We start from the raw sequence: 15,784 nt of genomic DNA, 5'->3' as shown, positions 1-15,784 counted from the left end.
TTTCATGTCGAGTCCCATCGCTGTCGACGCCAAATGTAACCGAGTGCCGAAACACCACAATCACCTTTGAAGGTGAAGTCCACTCAAACGGGAGTGAGAATAACTGTAATGGCTTCTCGAAGGAAGGCCTGAACATACAGACACACCAAAGCCGCCAGACCACATCACAAACAGAACTCTACAATCCACAGGTGTTGCCCACACACACACACAAACACACACACACACACACACAGAGAAGCCGTATATATATATGTATATCTATATCTATAAATATATAGAGATAGATGACAGTGTATTTTTCGCGTGGCTATAAATTGATTCGACCTTTTCACTTTTACAGTAAGGACAACTTACGGGTGCAATGAAAGCGTTCTGGACAGTGCAGTGACATTCTAAAAATAGTAACGTAGTAACGGGAATATGGATTGACGCCACACGAAGGAAGGGAGATAAACGCTGAAAACACTGGAGAAGATAAGGAAGAGTTACTGGGAATGGATCCAGAGAAAAACCAAAATCGGTTCAGCGCTGCGCGCTGAGAGCACGTGTTGAAATATCTCATCGAGCAGGTTGTGTCCGGGGTCTACCTGAATATGCCCACCAAATTTGAAACAGATCCATCGAGAACCTTGGGCGTGCATCGCGGACACACACACACACACACACACACACACACACACACACAGACACAAGTCGTATATATCTATAGATATGTGCACCCTCATGAACGCCGCACAGGCCTTGCATTCGGACCCGCGCGCAAACACACGTACACACGTACGCACAGACTGACACGCACACGCATACACACACACACAAGCACGCACGCACGCACGCACGCACGCACGCACACACACACACACACACACACACAAACACACACAAATACAGTGCATGCACACACCCGTCATAACATATCAAAGAGGGGAATCTCTTTGATCTCTTCAGCGCAGCAACAATTGTATTAGAAAATAGGAGTGGTGATTCTGAATCAATTGTAACTTTCAATGCATCTACATCCGCACATTCTTTGTGGGTTTTGTGTCAGTTTCAACCGCTGGAACTGCATGGATGCCACAGTGGGTACCGGCCTGCGTTCACGGTGTTTGAAGCTATTTTCCCAATATCGAGTACCAGATGTTTGGTTTTGAGTATCTGCGAGAGAAAGTAATATTTTGGAAAATATAACTCAAATGCAAATGGCGGCCACAATGAATATTTTTGGCGGTTTTCTACTTCCTCTAGCAGATAATCAAAACCAAACAAACGTACACGGGTATATATATAAGAATGTAAAACAATTGATACCCTCCTCACTGCCGGGTTTCAATGATTCACAGTATGTACCTTAATCGGAACAAAACCTAATTATCTTAATAAATTATTTAGGGACTATCGCGTGTTTGATCCAGTTATACACAGTGAGCCTTTAAATCAAAGGAAAGCGCAGAGTCTTTGGAACCCAACGGTACCAAAATCAAGAGTACTGGTAAAGAAAAAAAGACGCACGAAGCAATTAAAAACTTCGACTTTCGTACGTAACAGTTTCGTTTAGTTTACCTTCACCAATGTGCATCATCCTGAACTCAGGTCAAAATGAGTTTGGCTCATTCTCTCCCTGGCAGGATGCCTTGAGTTTCCTTGTCTGTCAAGGAAACCGATTTTTTTTACCCTATTTAGAGCTTTTTGTAATGTATTATTGATATAAGCAGATTCGCGATCGTCGATAATGATTTTTCATGGTGTTGTGTAATTTTTAAATTACAAAGGAATTGATTTGTAAGACAGTTTCAAGGGAGCTATTTTTTCGCGGCTGTATTCACTGTGCAAACAACTCTAAATATGGCAAAAGTGTCACGTGATAATCAACCGTTTGGTTTCGGCGTTCGCTGAAGCAGACGATTTTTTCTGTAGTGATGCAACCATATATTACGGTCTCCTTCCGGCAGCAGTCCCAAAATGTCGACTTGTTTTGACCTTAGAACGATGTCTTTATCAGAACTGTGAAGAACAAAACGGAGATCACTGTCGAAGTCGGCCAATCTGCAATCATTTTCGTCTCGCGAACACTGATCTCAAATTTAGATTAGTGCTCGCGAAAAACATATGGGAGATAACTCTGTATTCCTAGTTTTGATAGATTCGCGTTGGACTGTCGCGTCCTGTCAGGGAGAGAATGAGCCGAACTCATTTTGACCTGAGGTCAGGATGCAATGTGCATGACTTGTGCTGTTTAAGTCTTTGTGGTAAAATTCAAGAACAGCGTCTCAGTCAAATTGATATGATGTACTGTCTATGACCACGCGCGGACTGCTTTTCGCTTGTTGTAAATGCTGTATTGTAGTTTCGTTTGTGTTGTGCTGAATCGTTAAAACATGGTGACGTTTGTGAATCCAATTGTGTAACCACAAAAATGAAATAACAAGTCGCGTCAATCAATATCAACACATTTAGTCAATCTTTTTTATTTATTTTTTTATTTTTTTGTTTTACACTTATTTATTTTGAACAAGGACAACACAAGCAAACAATGAGGACATTATGAACGTACTGCCTGCTTAATAATAATACAGTCAAATAATAATACAGTCAAATAATAATACAGTCAAATAATAATACAGTCAAATAATAATACAGTCAAATAATAATACAGTCAAATAATAATTGTCAAAGAAAGAACAACAACAACAAAACAATAAAAACAAAACAAACAAAGACATATGTTATATACACAAATCATCACATCTCTGCACAACCTAGCGTACTACCTAACCAACTTTTCATATGAGGACCATAATTCTACACATTGTGGTAATGTCACCAGCAATGAAACTGGAATATTTTTCTATTTCAAATCTGTGTTTCAAATTCCTTAAAAATATTTCTAACAGTGGCCTTGTCTCTTGTAACTGACTCTTAGAAATATAAAACTGAGCAAACAAAATAATAAAATCCAAAACCACATTTAGTCAATCTGTCGTCCTGAAACTAATTGATCACCACTGAAAACCTGGCATCAGTCATCGTCGAGATACGATGTCATCAAAGACGTTTATCGAAAAAAAGGACAATACAAATCTTGGGGTATCATCTGGAAGAATTTACATGTAAAGTTTCATGAAGGTCTGTTCTGTAGTCTCGGAATCGCTCCACACGCACATACACACGCACACGCACACCCAAGCGCGCGCCCGCATTTACGCAGCATTCCCCCACGAAGGTTTTCGATCACCGATCACATTACTGATGATGAAAGCATTGTGCAGATACTGAATGCTATCAGTCACTGATCATCGAACGAGGTATTGTCGTTCCACGACTGATGATGCTATTGAAGCGTTTTTTGGCACTGGAACCGTATCGATATCAAGCTCATTTCACTTGCATTAATGCCGCCGAAGCGATGGTAATGTGACCCACAATGCCTCAGCAGATGATTTATATCGTTAGCTGTCTATTTCGTAAACGGATCTTGGTGTGGTATGGTGAGAAACGGCAACATTTCGGTTACACTGAAACTGCAGATTTGCGGGCAGTGATGGAAACTCAGTCGTAATTGTAATTTGATCGATACTTGAATGACGGATTTGCTGTCTGGTGTTTCGTTTGGCTAGAACGACGCAGAAAGGGTGGGGAATCTGCGAAATACTCTTTCTGGTTATTTACAGGCATGGCAGAAATAGTCTAGACTTCCTTGACCGTACTTCGAAACAAAGCTAATAACCAGCATCTGCGTAGGTTCTTTCGGAGTGTGTCAGAAGCAACATCTTAATTCGCGGAAATGATGTAGAACATTGTGTGCATTGTGTAACAGCTATTGTGTTTTCAGCGTAACAACAGTGCCCGATATTCTATTTATAGACTTTTCATCTGCTTTCAACACAATACAACCTCACCTGCTTGTTCAAAAACTGCTTTCTTACAACGTCACTCCCAGACTCGTCCTTTGGATCACACAGTTTCTAGTGAACAGAACCCAGTCCGTCCGTTTCCATAGCGCACTTTCATCCATAGTTAGTACTTCTACTGGAGCCCCTCAGGGCACAGTATTGTCTCCAGTTCTGTTCACATTATACACTAACAATTGTCAAGGCACTGTTACGACCCCTCTTGTGAAATATTCTGACGATTTTGCCCTTGAAGACCTGTCTGACTCTGATTCTGTTTATTTTTCTGAAGTTCAAAATTTCAGCTCCTGGTGTAAAGATAACTATTTAGCCCTAAATGTGACAAAAACAAAAGAGCTAGTTATTGACTTTCGCAAAAACCCAGCTACAGTTTCAGATTTGTACATAGATGGTGTGAAAGTTGAGCGAGTGACTGAATACAAATATCTCGGTACAGTCATTGACAACAAACTAAATTTCTCCTCAAACACTAAAGCTATCCACAAGAAGTGTCAGTCAAGAATCTACTGCTTACAAAAGCTCAGAAGTCTGAACATCAACAGCCGCATCCTCCAAACATTCTATACTTCATTCATTGAATCCATTCTCACTTTCTCTTTCATCTGCTGGTATGGAGGTCTGTGTGTGAAGAGTAAGAATGTGCTTGGGCGGGTGGTGAACACATGTGGTAAGATTGTGGGGGTGAGACAGGAAGGACTGACTGTGCTGTATGAACGACGTGTGGTGCGAAAGGCCCGCTGCATCATCCAGGATAGTAGTCATGTGCTCGCTCACCACTTTGAGGTCCTGCCCTCAGGACGTCGCCTCCGCACTCCCAGATTCCGCACGCTCAGAACTAAGAACAGTTTTATTCCAAAGTCAATTGGCTTTTTAAATACCTAAGTTAATTAAAACTAGTATGTGTGCCGGTGAACATATGCACTGATTTCTGTGATGAATATTTTTTATACTCTTTGATGTGCACCCTTATGCTGAGTGTGATAACCCTCGAATGACTAGTCCTGTGATAAATATTGTTCAATGACATATCTAGTCCTGTGATAATGATAGTTTTTAGCGGTAAACTTTTAGCTAAAGCTGACGGCAATTAACCTATTTGGAATCATGTTACTATTCCTGTTAGTGTACATATGCGTGCGCGAGTGTAGTATGCTTCGTATGGTATTTTTATCTGTTGTCTTATTATTTGTTTTGTCTTTTAATGTGCACCACACTGAAATTTCTCTGTATGAGATAATAAAGTATTCGTATTCGTATTCGTATTCGTATTTTGACGAGACAAGTATAATGCCTAGTGATCGAAGACGATTTAAAGATATTTAGTTGCTAGTTGCTAAAATGAAGTGCCAGCCAAGCGAGAATTGCATTAATCGAGTAATGCGAATCGTAACACGTGCACAGACGAGAGTGTAGATAACTGCTTACTTGCCTTAAGTGTAAATAATAGTTAAAGTATACACAACACTATCTTGAACTCCTTTGCTATGTAATTTTTTTCTCCATGGAAATCTTCCTTAGGACTGACGCACCGGTTCCTTCTTTTTTGAATGGCAGTATTCGAGATAATATACTCATTTCAACTACCATTGCACAAGGCAAGAGAAATAGGAGATAACCTATGACGGCTTACTAGTGCCAAAACCTGGGGTTACCCATTATCACGTGATAATTACTAATTAACGCTGTCAGTTACTGTTTTCACTCGTTAGTTACTCATTTTCACGGGATAATTAGTAATTTTCACGGGAAAATGACTAATTTTTAGTTTTGGCACTAGCAATCCGTCCGGAAGTGAGCCAAAATTAAAAATTAGTAATTAACAGGTGAAAGTTAGTAATTTTCCCGGGAAAATTAGTAATTAACACGTGAAAATTGTAATTATCAAGGGAAAATTACTAATTTTTCCTTGATAATTACAATTATGAGGTTTTGGCACTAGTAAGCCCTATGACGGCTTACTAGTGCCAAAACCTGGGCTTACCCATTATCACGTGATAATTACTAATTAACGCTGTCAGTTACTGTTTTCACCTGTTAGTTACTCATTTTCACGGGAAAATTACTAATTTTTTAGTTTTGGCACTAGCAATCCGCCAGGAAGTGAGCCAAAACTAAAAATTAGTAACTAACAGGTGAAAGTTAGTAATTCTTCCGGGAAAATTAGTAATTTTCCCGGGAAAATTAGTAATAAACACGTGAAAATGGTAATTATCAAGGAAAAATTACTAATTTTCCCTTGATAATTACAATTATGAGGTTTTGGCACTAGTAAGCCGTCATAATAACCCGCAAAAAATGTCTGAGTGGCGGCGAGCGATAAAGCCAATGAAATGCCTGTGTGGTGTCTGGTTTACGTCCCTGGCGTTAGAAGCAGCAGCAAGCAAACATGCCAGAGATTGCAGAATGCTTTGACGTCAGATGCAATAACCAAAATGGCAGCTTGCTTAGTAACACGATACATCAAAACATCCTGATGGCGTTATGACTGTTGAAATCGAATCAAACGATGGCATGATCTGTCTGTCTGAGAATTGTGATTATTTGACGTTTTAGCTGGCTTGTTTGTGGTGAACTTCAATAGGTGTTACGACGACGAGAGCATTGTTGCTTGCAGCAGAATACTTCACCTCAGTACGGGAATCATCAGGCACTTTTACACTGGCTGCATAAACAAACAAGTCGCGTGAAGCGATATACAAACATTTAGTCAATCGTTAACAAACTATAAAGATCCATAAAAAAAAACCAGTCATCGCCAAGACTACCTTTAGATAGTCTCGGCTAACCTGAAGACCGAGGCGGGTCACCCTCGTTAGTAATTTTCCCGGGAAAATTAGTAATTAACACGTGAAAATTGTAATTATCAAGGGAAAATTACTAATTTTTCCTTGATAATTACAATTATGAGGTTTTGGCACTAGTAAGCCCTATGACGGCTTACTAGTGCCAAAACCTGGGCTTACCCATTATCACGTGATAATTACTAATTAACGCTGTCAGTTACTGTTTTCACCTGTTAGTTACTCATTTTCACGGGAAAATTACTAATTTTTTAGTTTTGGCACTAGCAATCCGCCAGGAAGTGAGCCAAAACTAAAAATTAGTAATTAACAGGTGAAAGTTAGTAATTATTCCGGGAAAATTAGTAATTTTCCCGGGAAAATTAGTAATAAACACGTGAAAATGGTAATTATCAAGGGAAAATTACTAATTTTCCCTTGATAATTACAATTATGAGGTTTTGGCACTAGTAAGCCGTCATAATAACCCGCAAAAAATGTCTGAGTGGCGGCGAGCGATAAAGCCAATGAAATGCCTGTGTGGTGTCTGGTTTACGTCCCTGGCGCAAGCAAACATGCCAGAGATTGCAGAATGCTTTGACGTCAGATGCAATAACCAAAATGGCAGCTTGCTTAGTAACACGATACATCAAAACATCCTGATGGCGTTATGACTGTTGAAATCGAATCAAACGATGGCATGATCTGTCTGTCTGAGAATTGTGATTATTTGACGTTTTAGCTGGCTTGTTTGTGGTGAACTTCAATAGGTGTTACGACGACGAGAGCATTGTTGCTTGCAGCAGAATACTTCACCTCAGTACGGGAATCATCAGGCACTCTTACACTGGCTGCATAAACAAACAAGTCGCGTGAAGCGATATACAAACATTTAGTCAATCGTTAACAAACTATAAAGATCCATAAAAAATAAAAAAAACAGTCATCGCCAAGACTACCTTTAGATAGTCTCGGCTAACCTGAAGACCGAGGCGTGTCACCATCGTTTTCGCGAAGCATGCGACCGAAGTACTTACTGGACCTATTTTTGTCCATTCTGAGCAAATTTTTAGAGTAAACATGACATATCTATATATTCTTTAATTCAGGACAAGATGAGGAATACAATGCAATCTGTTTTTAATCTGTAACTGAACATTCGATTTTAACTAATGAACTAATTTGTAAGCTTCCAAGCTGAAATGCAATCCTACAGCCCGGATTTCGTCGAAGATTACTTGACCAAAATATCAATCAATTTGGTTGAAAAATGAGGGTGTGACAATGCGGCCTCAACTTTCACTAAAAGCCGGATATGACGTCATCAAAGATAGTTATCAAAACATTAAACAACACGTCTGGGGATATCATACCCAGGAACTCCCATGTGAAGTTTCATGAAGATCGGTCCAGTAGTTTTCTATGAATCGTTCTACACGCACACACATACACACACACATACATCGCCACCCTCGTCTCGATTCCCTGTCTATGTTAAGACATTTAGTCAAAACTTGACTAAATGTACAAACAAACAAACAAACAAATCTACCAAAATAGAACTCAGGCTAATCAGAGATAGTAGATATGGTTTTACAGTTTTTCTGTGCTTTGAACCCTAGCTTTTTGTTTCAATTTTAGGGGGGAAATCAAACCAAATTAAATCACAATTACATCAAATTACATTATAATTTCAAGAGCAAAAACGTTCTTTTCACCGAAGGATCTCATTTTGTGCGGCTAATTACTGAGGAAAACCTTACCGTGTGAAACGAGCCTTTTCTCGGTCAATTAATATCAAAATCTCTCTCTCTCTCTCCCTCTCTCTCTCTCTCTCTCTCTCTCTCTCTCTCTCTCTCTCTCTCTCTCTCTCTCTCTCTCTATCCCTCTCTCTCTCTCTCCCCCCTCCTCTCTATCTCTAACTCTCTCTCTCCCCCCCTCTCTCTCTCTCTATCCCCCCTATCTCTCTCTCTCTCTCTCTCTCTATCCCTCTCCGGCTCTCTCTCTCCCCCTTCCTCTCTATCTCTATCTCTCTCTCCCCCCCCTCTCTCTCTCTATCCCCCCTATCTCTCCCTCTCTCTCTCTCTCTCTATTTCCCTCTCTCTCTCTATCTAAGCCTATCTCTCTCTCTCTCTCTCTCTCTCTCTCTCTCTCTCTCTCTCTCTCTCTCTCTCTCTCTCTCTCTCTCTCTCTCTCTCTCTCTCCCTCACCCGAACATTATGTAGCTGATACCTCCTTCACTGCAAATTATTGTGCAGAACTTGTCTCAACATCCCTATCTCTCTTGACACCTCCCTCTATCTCGCCCTCCTCTTTATTCCCCCCCCCCCCCCATTCCCCTCATCTCTCCAGACATCCAGCTCCAGCTAGCCTCTTAATGGTGTCTGCGCTGCCATTTCCCAATCAATACGATCCTTGGCCGTCTTGCTGGCGAGCGGTTTGAATTTCACACTTTTAACCGTGTCTCCGCAGGCCACCACTAGCCGAAAAGCCAACAGATTGAATGCTACGAGTCAGCTTGACATTACTTCAGTGGAACCCCCTTTTAAGACCCTCCCCCCCCCCCCCCCCCCCCCATTTAAGACATCCTCCATTTTAAGACTTTGTGTTTTTGCCTTTTTTGTTCAGTGGAAACTCCATTCTGAGACCCCCCCCCCCCTCCCCCTCCCCCCAATTTAGAACTTCCTGCTTTTTACATTTAGTCAAGTTTTGACTAAATGTTTTAACATAGAGGGGGAATCGAGACGAGGGTCGTGGTGTATGTGTGTGTGTGTTTGTGTGTGTGTGTGTGTGTGTAGAGCGATTCAGACTAAACTACTCGACCGATCTTTATGAAATTTTACATGAGTTCCTGGGTGTGATATCCCCACACGTTTTTTTCTCATTTTTTTTTAATAAATGTCATTGATGACGTCATATCCGGCATTTTGTAAAAGTTGAGGCGGCACTGTCACACCCTCATTTTTCAATAAAATTGATTAAAATTTTGGCCAAGCAATCTTCGACGAAGGCCGGACTTTGGTATTGCATTTCAGCTTGGAGGCTTAAAAATTAATTGAAGACTTTGGTCCTTAAAAATCTGAAAATTGTAATTAAAATTATTTTTTATAAAACGATCCACAATTATGTTCATCTTATTCTTCATCATTTTCTGATTCCAAAAACATATACATATGTTATATTCGGGTCAAAAACAAGCTCTGAAAATTAAAAATATAAAAAAATATGATTAAAATAAAATTTCCGAAATCGATTTTTAAAACAATTTCATCTTATTCCTTGTCGGTTCCTGATTCCAAAAACATATTAGATATGATATGTTTGGATTAAAAACACGCTCAGAAAGTTAAAACGAAGAGAGGTACAGGAAAGCGTGCTATGCAGCACAGCGCAACCACTACCGCGCTAAACAGGCTCGTCAATTTCACTGCCTTTTGCACGAGTGGCGGACTACGGCCATTGTGAAAAAATGCAGTGCGTTCAGTTTCATTCTGTGAGTTCCACAGCTTGACTAAATGTACTAATTTCGCCTTACGCGACATGTTTAAGACCGTGTCGTTTTGCCTTGTTTGTTCATTGGCCCTGTAAATTGACCCCAGTGTTAAGACTCCCTCCTTTTGTTAAGACCTGATTTTCTGACATGCGTAGAGGTCTTAACAGAGCGGGTTCACTGTAGCAAGCGGTTTTATTGGTAACAGAGCGGGTTCACTGTAGCAAGCGGTTTTACTTTTAACAGAGCGGGTTCACTGTAGCAAGCGGTTTTATTGGCAACAGAGCGGGTTCACTGTAGCAAGCGGTTTTATTGGCAACAGAGCGGGTTCACTGTAGCAAGCGGTTTTACTGGTAACAGAGCGGGTTCACTGTAGCAAGCGGTGTTACTGGTAACAGAGCGGGTTCACTGTAGCCAGCGGTTTTACTGGTAACAGAGCGGGTTCACTGTAGCCAGCGGTTTTACTGGTAACAGAGCGGGTTCACTGTAGCAAGCGGTTTTACTGGTAACAGAGCGGGTTCACTGTAGCAAGCAGTTTTACTGGTAACAGAGCGGGTTCACTGTAGCAAGCGGTTTTACTGGTAACAGAGCGGGTTCACTGTAGCAAGCGGTCTTACTGGTAACAGAGCGGGTTCACTGTAGCAGGTTTTACTGGTAACAGAGTCACGAGTGGGTTCACTGTAGCAAGCGGTTTTAATGGTTGTCCACTTTTCGGTGTTTTCTTACGACAGTTGCCATGGTGTGTAACTTTGTAAGCAATAAACAGGATGGCAAGTTTATTTGTGTTTACCTTCATTGTCCAGTCTGCCCCCTCCCCCCTCCCTGCAACAATGCCACAAGAAAAGGACTAGACAAAAAGTATGTTTTCTGTCAAAAAGGGTAAGGATAGCAGAAACTATGTAGTCCAACATTAAGCGCGTGAGGGGTTAGATCGGCGCGGTCTCGCTCGGGGGAACACTGACTGTCTCGTTCCGTGTAAAATGTCATATAATTTATTATGGTCAAAAATATAGATAACGTAAAATATCGCTTGTACTTTTATTTTTTTGATCTCCCCGACCACCAACCACTACTTTCCCCCCCCCCATTCCCCCCCCCCCCCCCATCCCCCCCCTCCCCGTTGCTTTTCCATATTGTGATATTGTGATAGCAGCGAAACTTCGGGCAATACATCAATGTTTATGTCACCTGCAACATTGTATCTCCGGACTTCTCCGTATTACGTACTGTATGCATATATATTTCTCCGTATATATAGACACCTATGTAATTATATGCACTCTATAACACGAAGAGCAGAGAAGAAGAAGAACGACGAAAACCACATCGTACTCAATGACAAAAAAAGTAATAATTACAAAAAGAGCATGTTTAATACCGTTGCTGTGGTGCGTATACGATCAATAGAGCCTTGACTCATCCGGATGGCAACTTTATATCCTCTTATCAAACCAAGGGGTATGTCTTTGGAGTCAGTGGTGCCCACCGCTGCGACGACGAAGGTATAGGGATTGCATTTGCAGGTAATTTCCCGTATGTTACCGGTTTACACCTGGACATGTCAGTAATAAACTGAACGAAAGTAGAAGCAACAAGAATGCAATGATGTTTCATGATCTCATGTTAACATAAATCTCTCTCTCTCTCTCTCTCTCTCTCTCTCTCTCTCTCTCTCTCTCTCTTTCTCTCTCTCTCTCTCTGTCTCTGTCTCTGTCTCTCTGATTTAATTATATTTGATTCCTCCTTCGTCTGATCCTTCTTCTCCTCCGCTTCCTCTCTGCATCCAGCCCCCCCCCCCCCCCCCTCTTCACATTCCTAACTTTCTACACCAATCACAGCCAGTTGCAACGCCGTCAATTTGAGCACATTACCGAGTGCGAACCAGTCCATTTGCGAATTTGACGAAGTGTAAATGTGCAGGCGCCAATATTCCGACGCGTTAATTGCCGCGGCTGCGCGGCCTGCACCGAAAGCGTTGTGGTGACTGACACAATTGATGGGACCCTCCTGGGACACGACGGATACGAGCCGCTAAAACTCTCATCCAATCCGTCATGCACTAACTCGAACGCTGGGAGAAGCGAGGAGTTTGACGGAGTCTGCATCGGATTGAAAACTTTTAATCTTTTTTTCGTTGTGATCAGCAAGAGATTGTTTTTGGTGTCGTGCCGGATGTTGTGTGTAGAACGCGAGGTGTAACTCTCGGGAGAAGGTTAAAGCTCACCGTGCATTTAAAAAATAATTGTTGTTTAAATTGTTATTTATTTGTTTATTTGTTATGTATGCATTTATTTTTGATTTTTTTAATGTATTATTTTTTTATTGTGCCATTCATTTACAGATTAAGGTCCACCAATCCTCTTGAACAGCCTTACGTCACTTTTATGTTCAAATGTTGTGTGTAATGTGCTTGTTGTGTGGTTGGCTTTGATGTGTTTAACTATGTTGAAATCTGCTTCCTGGGCAGCGAAAAATCAATTGTAGGTTCTAAGAGTGAAAGGATTAACGTTATAAGCAGTATTGTGTTCGACGGCATAACTATATGATTGAAGGAATAACTTATCGAGATGGGATGGGGGTGAGGGGAGGGGGGGGGGCTATACTAAGTTTATACTAAGGAACACTGACGCATCGTTTGCCAAACGTCCTAAGAAGTAAGCAGAGGGGAGCAAGACAAAAGTCATGCTGAAAGCCAAACAAGTTTGTTGCTCCCTGTACATCCTCGTGTATGTGTCACACGTGCACTTTTGATTTTAATTTGACCTCACCATATATGTTTAACCTTGACCTACTAACCTTTTTTGCTTTACCCTTTTCGTGCACGCTGCCTTTACTCGGACCTCCCTCTAGGCTGACTGCATGGGCTAGCCACCTCCCCCTCCGTCAAAGTCACCGTCGAGGTCTCGGCCAAGGTCACAAGCAAGGTCGGGAAAGCTGGCACGCCGGTTGCCATGCAACGGGTGCCCACCTCCGAGGAACAGGCGACGAGGAAGGAGGAGGCGGAGGAAGGGGTGATGCCGGACCTGGGAGGTCACTGTAGCTGCTTGCATGCATGGCTCCTCAGTTTGGCCCGGGTCCGCACGGTCGGTGTTGGTGTGGGCACTCGCATCTCCAATGTAAGTGTGGCGACTGGCTTTCCTCTTGCTGTTGTGGTCATTGCCAATGTCTTCATTTTCCTCTTGCTGTTGTGGTCATTGCCAATGTCTTCATTTTCCTCTTGCTGTTGTGGTCATTGCCAATGTCTTCATTTTCCTCTTGCTGTTGTGGTCATTGCCAATGTCTTCATTTTCCTCTTGCTGTTGTGGTCATTGCCAATGTCTTCATTTTCCTCTTGCTGTTGTGGTCATTGCCAATGTCTTCATTTTCCTCTTGCTGTTGTGGTCATTGCCAATGTCTTCACTTTCCTCTTGCTGTTGTGGTCATTGCCAATGTCTTCACTTTATTCTTGCTGTTGTGGTCATTGCCAATGTCCTCATTTTCCTCTTGCTGTTGTGGTCATTGCGAATGTCTTCATTTTCCTCTTGCTGTTGTGGTCATTGCGAATGTCTTCACTTTCCTCTTGCTGTTGTGGTCATTGCCAATGTCTTCATTTTCCTCTTGCTGTTGTGGTCATTGCCAATGTCTTCATTTTCCTCTTGCTGTTGTGGTCATTGCCAATGTCTTCATTTTCCTCTTGCTATTGTGGTCATTGCCAATGTCTTCATTTTCCTCTTGCTGTTGTGGTCATTGCCAATGTCTTCACTTTCCTCTTGCTGTTGTGGTCATTGCCAATGTCTTCATTTTCCTCTTGCTGTTGTGGTCATTGCCAATGTCTTCATTTTCCTCTTGCTGTTGTGGTCATTGCCAATGTCTTCATTTTCCTCTTGCTGTTGTGGTCATTGCCAATGTCTTCACTTTCCTCTTGCTGTTGTGGTCATTGCAAATATCTTCTCTTTCCTCTTGCTGTTGTGGTCATTGCAAATAGCTTCTCTTTCCTCTTGCTGTTGTGGTCATTGCAAATATCTTCTCTTTCCTCTTGCTGTTGTGGTCATTGCAAATATCTTCTCTTTCCTCTTGCTGTTGTGGTCATTGCAAAATGTCTTCACTTTCCTCTTGCTGTTGTGGTCATTGCAAAATAATTGCTCTTTTGATTGATGTTTTGGTCATGTATTGGGATTCAAATCTCCCATGTAAGTTTGGCGAATGGCTTCTTGTGCTAACTTTCATCTTGCTCTTGTGGTTTTGCAAATGTTTTCACTTTTGTCTTGAGGTTGTGGTCATGTATTGGGACTTGAATCTGCAATGTAGTTGTGACGAATAGCTTCTTGTGCTAATCTCGTCTTACTGTTTTGGTCATTGCAAGTGTTTTTACTTTTGTCTTAAGGTTTTGGTCATGTATTGGGACTCGATTTCCCAATGTATGTTTGGCAAATAGCTTCTTGTGCTAACCTTTTTCTTGCTGTTGTGGTCATTGTAGATATGTTTTCACTTTCGTCTTGATGGTGTGGCCATTGAAGATGGTTACACTTTCATCTTGATGTTGTGGTCATCGCAATTGGTTACACTTTCGTCATGATTTTGTGGTCATTACAGATGGTTTCAATTTCCTCTCGGTGTTACGGTCATTACAGATGGTTTCAATTTCCTCTCGGTGTTACGGTCATTTCAGATGACTACACGTTCCTCTTAAAGTTGTGGTCATTCGAAATGAACATGTACTTTTTGCTTCGCATTTTCTTGTCTAAGAGAAAGGGGTTGATTCAAAAACAATATCAGACTGTACAAAATTATGTATCACTACATTTGACGGTCTTCCCGATAAAAAGCAATTCCTCGAGAGTCTAAGAGAGGCCACCAAATTGCCTGTAAAATTGCCACGGTTTGTTTCCGGCCGGGGCTTTCGCTTGCTGTCCCCAACCCTCTCTCCTTCCCCCTTTCTTGGTAAGGCAAAATGCACCGGGGACCAGGGAAACCTGAACCGAGGTCAGTTTGTAGGACACAATCCCTCAGTGTTATCTTGTAGGAAGCTTAAGCATTCACTCACTACAACTGCTTGACAGAATCTGTCATGGTTTGATTCTTCCACTGTTGCTGCCAATGTTGTTCAATTCACGCCAACATATGTTGCTGGCCGCTTCAAATGTAGCAGAATCCTATATTTACTCGCAATTCTGATTTCTGAAGATCTGTGTCGATGTGTCCATCAGACCTCACGATTGACCCCTCGGCATAAACTTATAAGTCCACAGAGAAAAAGTAACATAACACTCTGCCCCACTTCTATCAGAAATGTAAAATGTACTTGGCCAGTCTGTAATCAGCCTTTTCTGTTTAGCCGTTGGCGTAGAGTGAGGCCACAGCAGGGATGAAAATTCTCCGTTTTTTCCGACTTTTCCGATTATTTTCAATGGGCCATCCGATTTATTTGTGCGATTCCGTTTTTTGGCTCACGAAGTGTAGCCTATGCGATCGTAACTTTGTCTGTCTGTGCGTTTGTGCGTGTGTTTGTGCGTGTGTATGTCTGTGGTAGAAACTTTAACATTTCGTCATTTGAAGACGTCACATTATGGCGTAAGAGGGCTAGACGTCACGCGAAGGAATTACTGAAAGTCTCGGTCATTGTT

General features: G+C 41.7%; 1 protein-coding gene across 3 annotated transcripts in view; it reads left to right on the top strand.

The window, feature by feature from the left end:
* LOC138960057 (calmodulin-like) overlaps positions 1-15,784 on the top strand; it is a 127,204-nt gene that overhangs the window by 29,640 nt on the left and 81,780 nt on the right. Inside the window, exon 1 of one of the 3 annotated variants that reach the window (XM_070331777.1) lies at positions 13,047-13,297. The exons of the other annotated variants lie outside the window; for them this stretch is intronic. Within the exon in view, the coding sequence (XP_070187878.1) occupies positions 13,133-13,297 (165 nt within the window). The 5' untranslated portion in view covers positions 13,047-13,132. Of the gene's footprint in view, positions 1-13,046; positions 13,298-15,784 lie in introns of those variants that run through there. 3 annotated transcript variants of the gene reach the window in all.

The sequence above is a fragment of the Littorina saxatilis genome, linkage group LG2, assembly GCF_037325665.1.
Source record: "Littorina saxatilis isolate snail1 linkage group LG2, US_GU_Lsax_2.0, whole genome shotgun sequence".
NCBI lineage: Eukaryota > Metazoa > Mollusca > Gastropoda > Littorinimorpha > Littorinidae > Littorina > Littorina saxatilis.
This window is presented reverse-complemented; position numbering and strand designations above follow the sequence as displayed.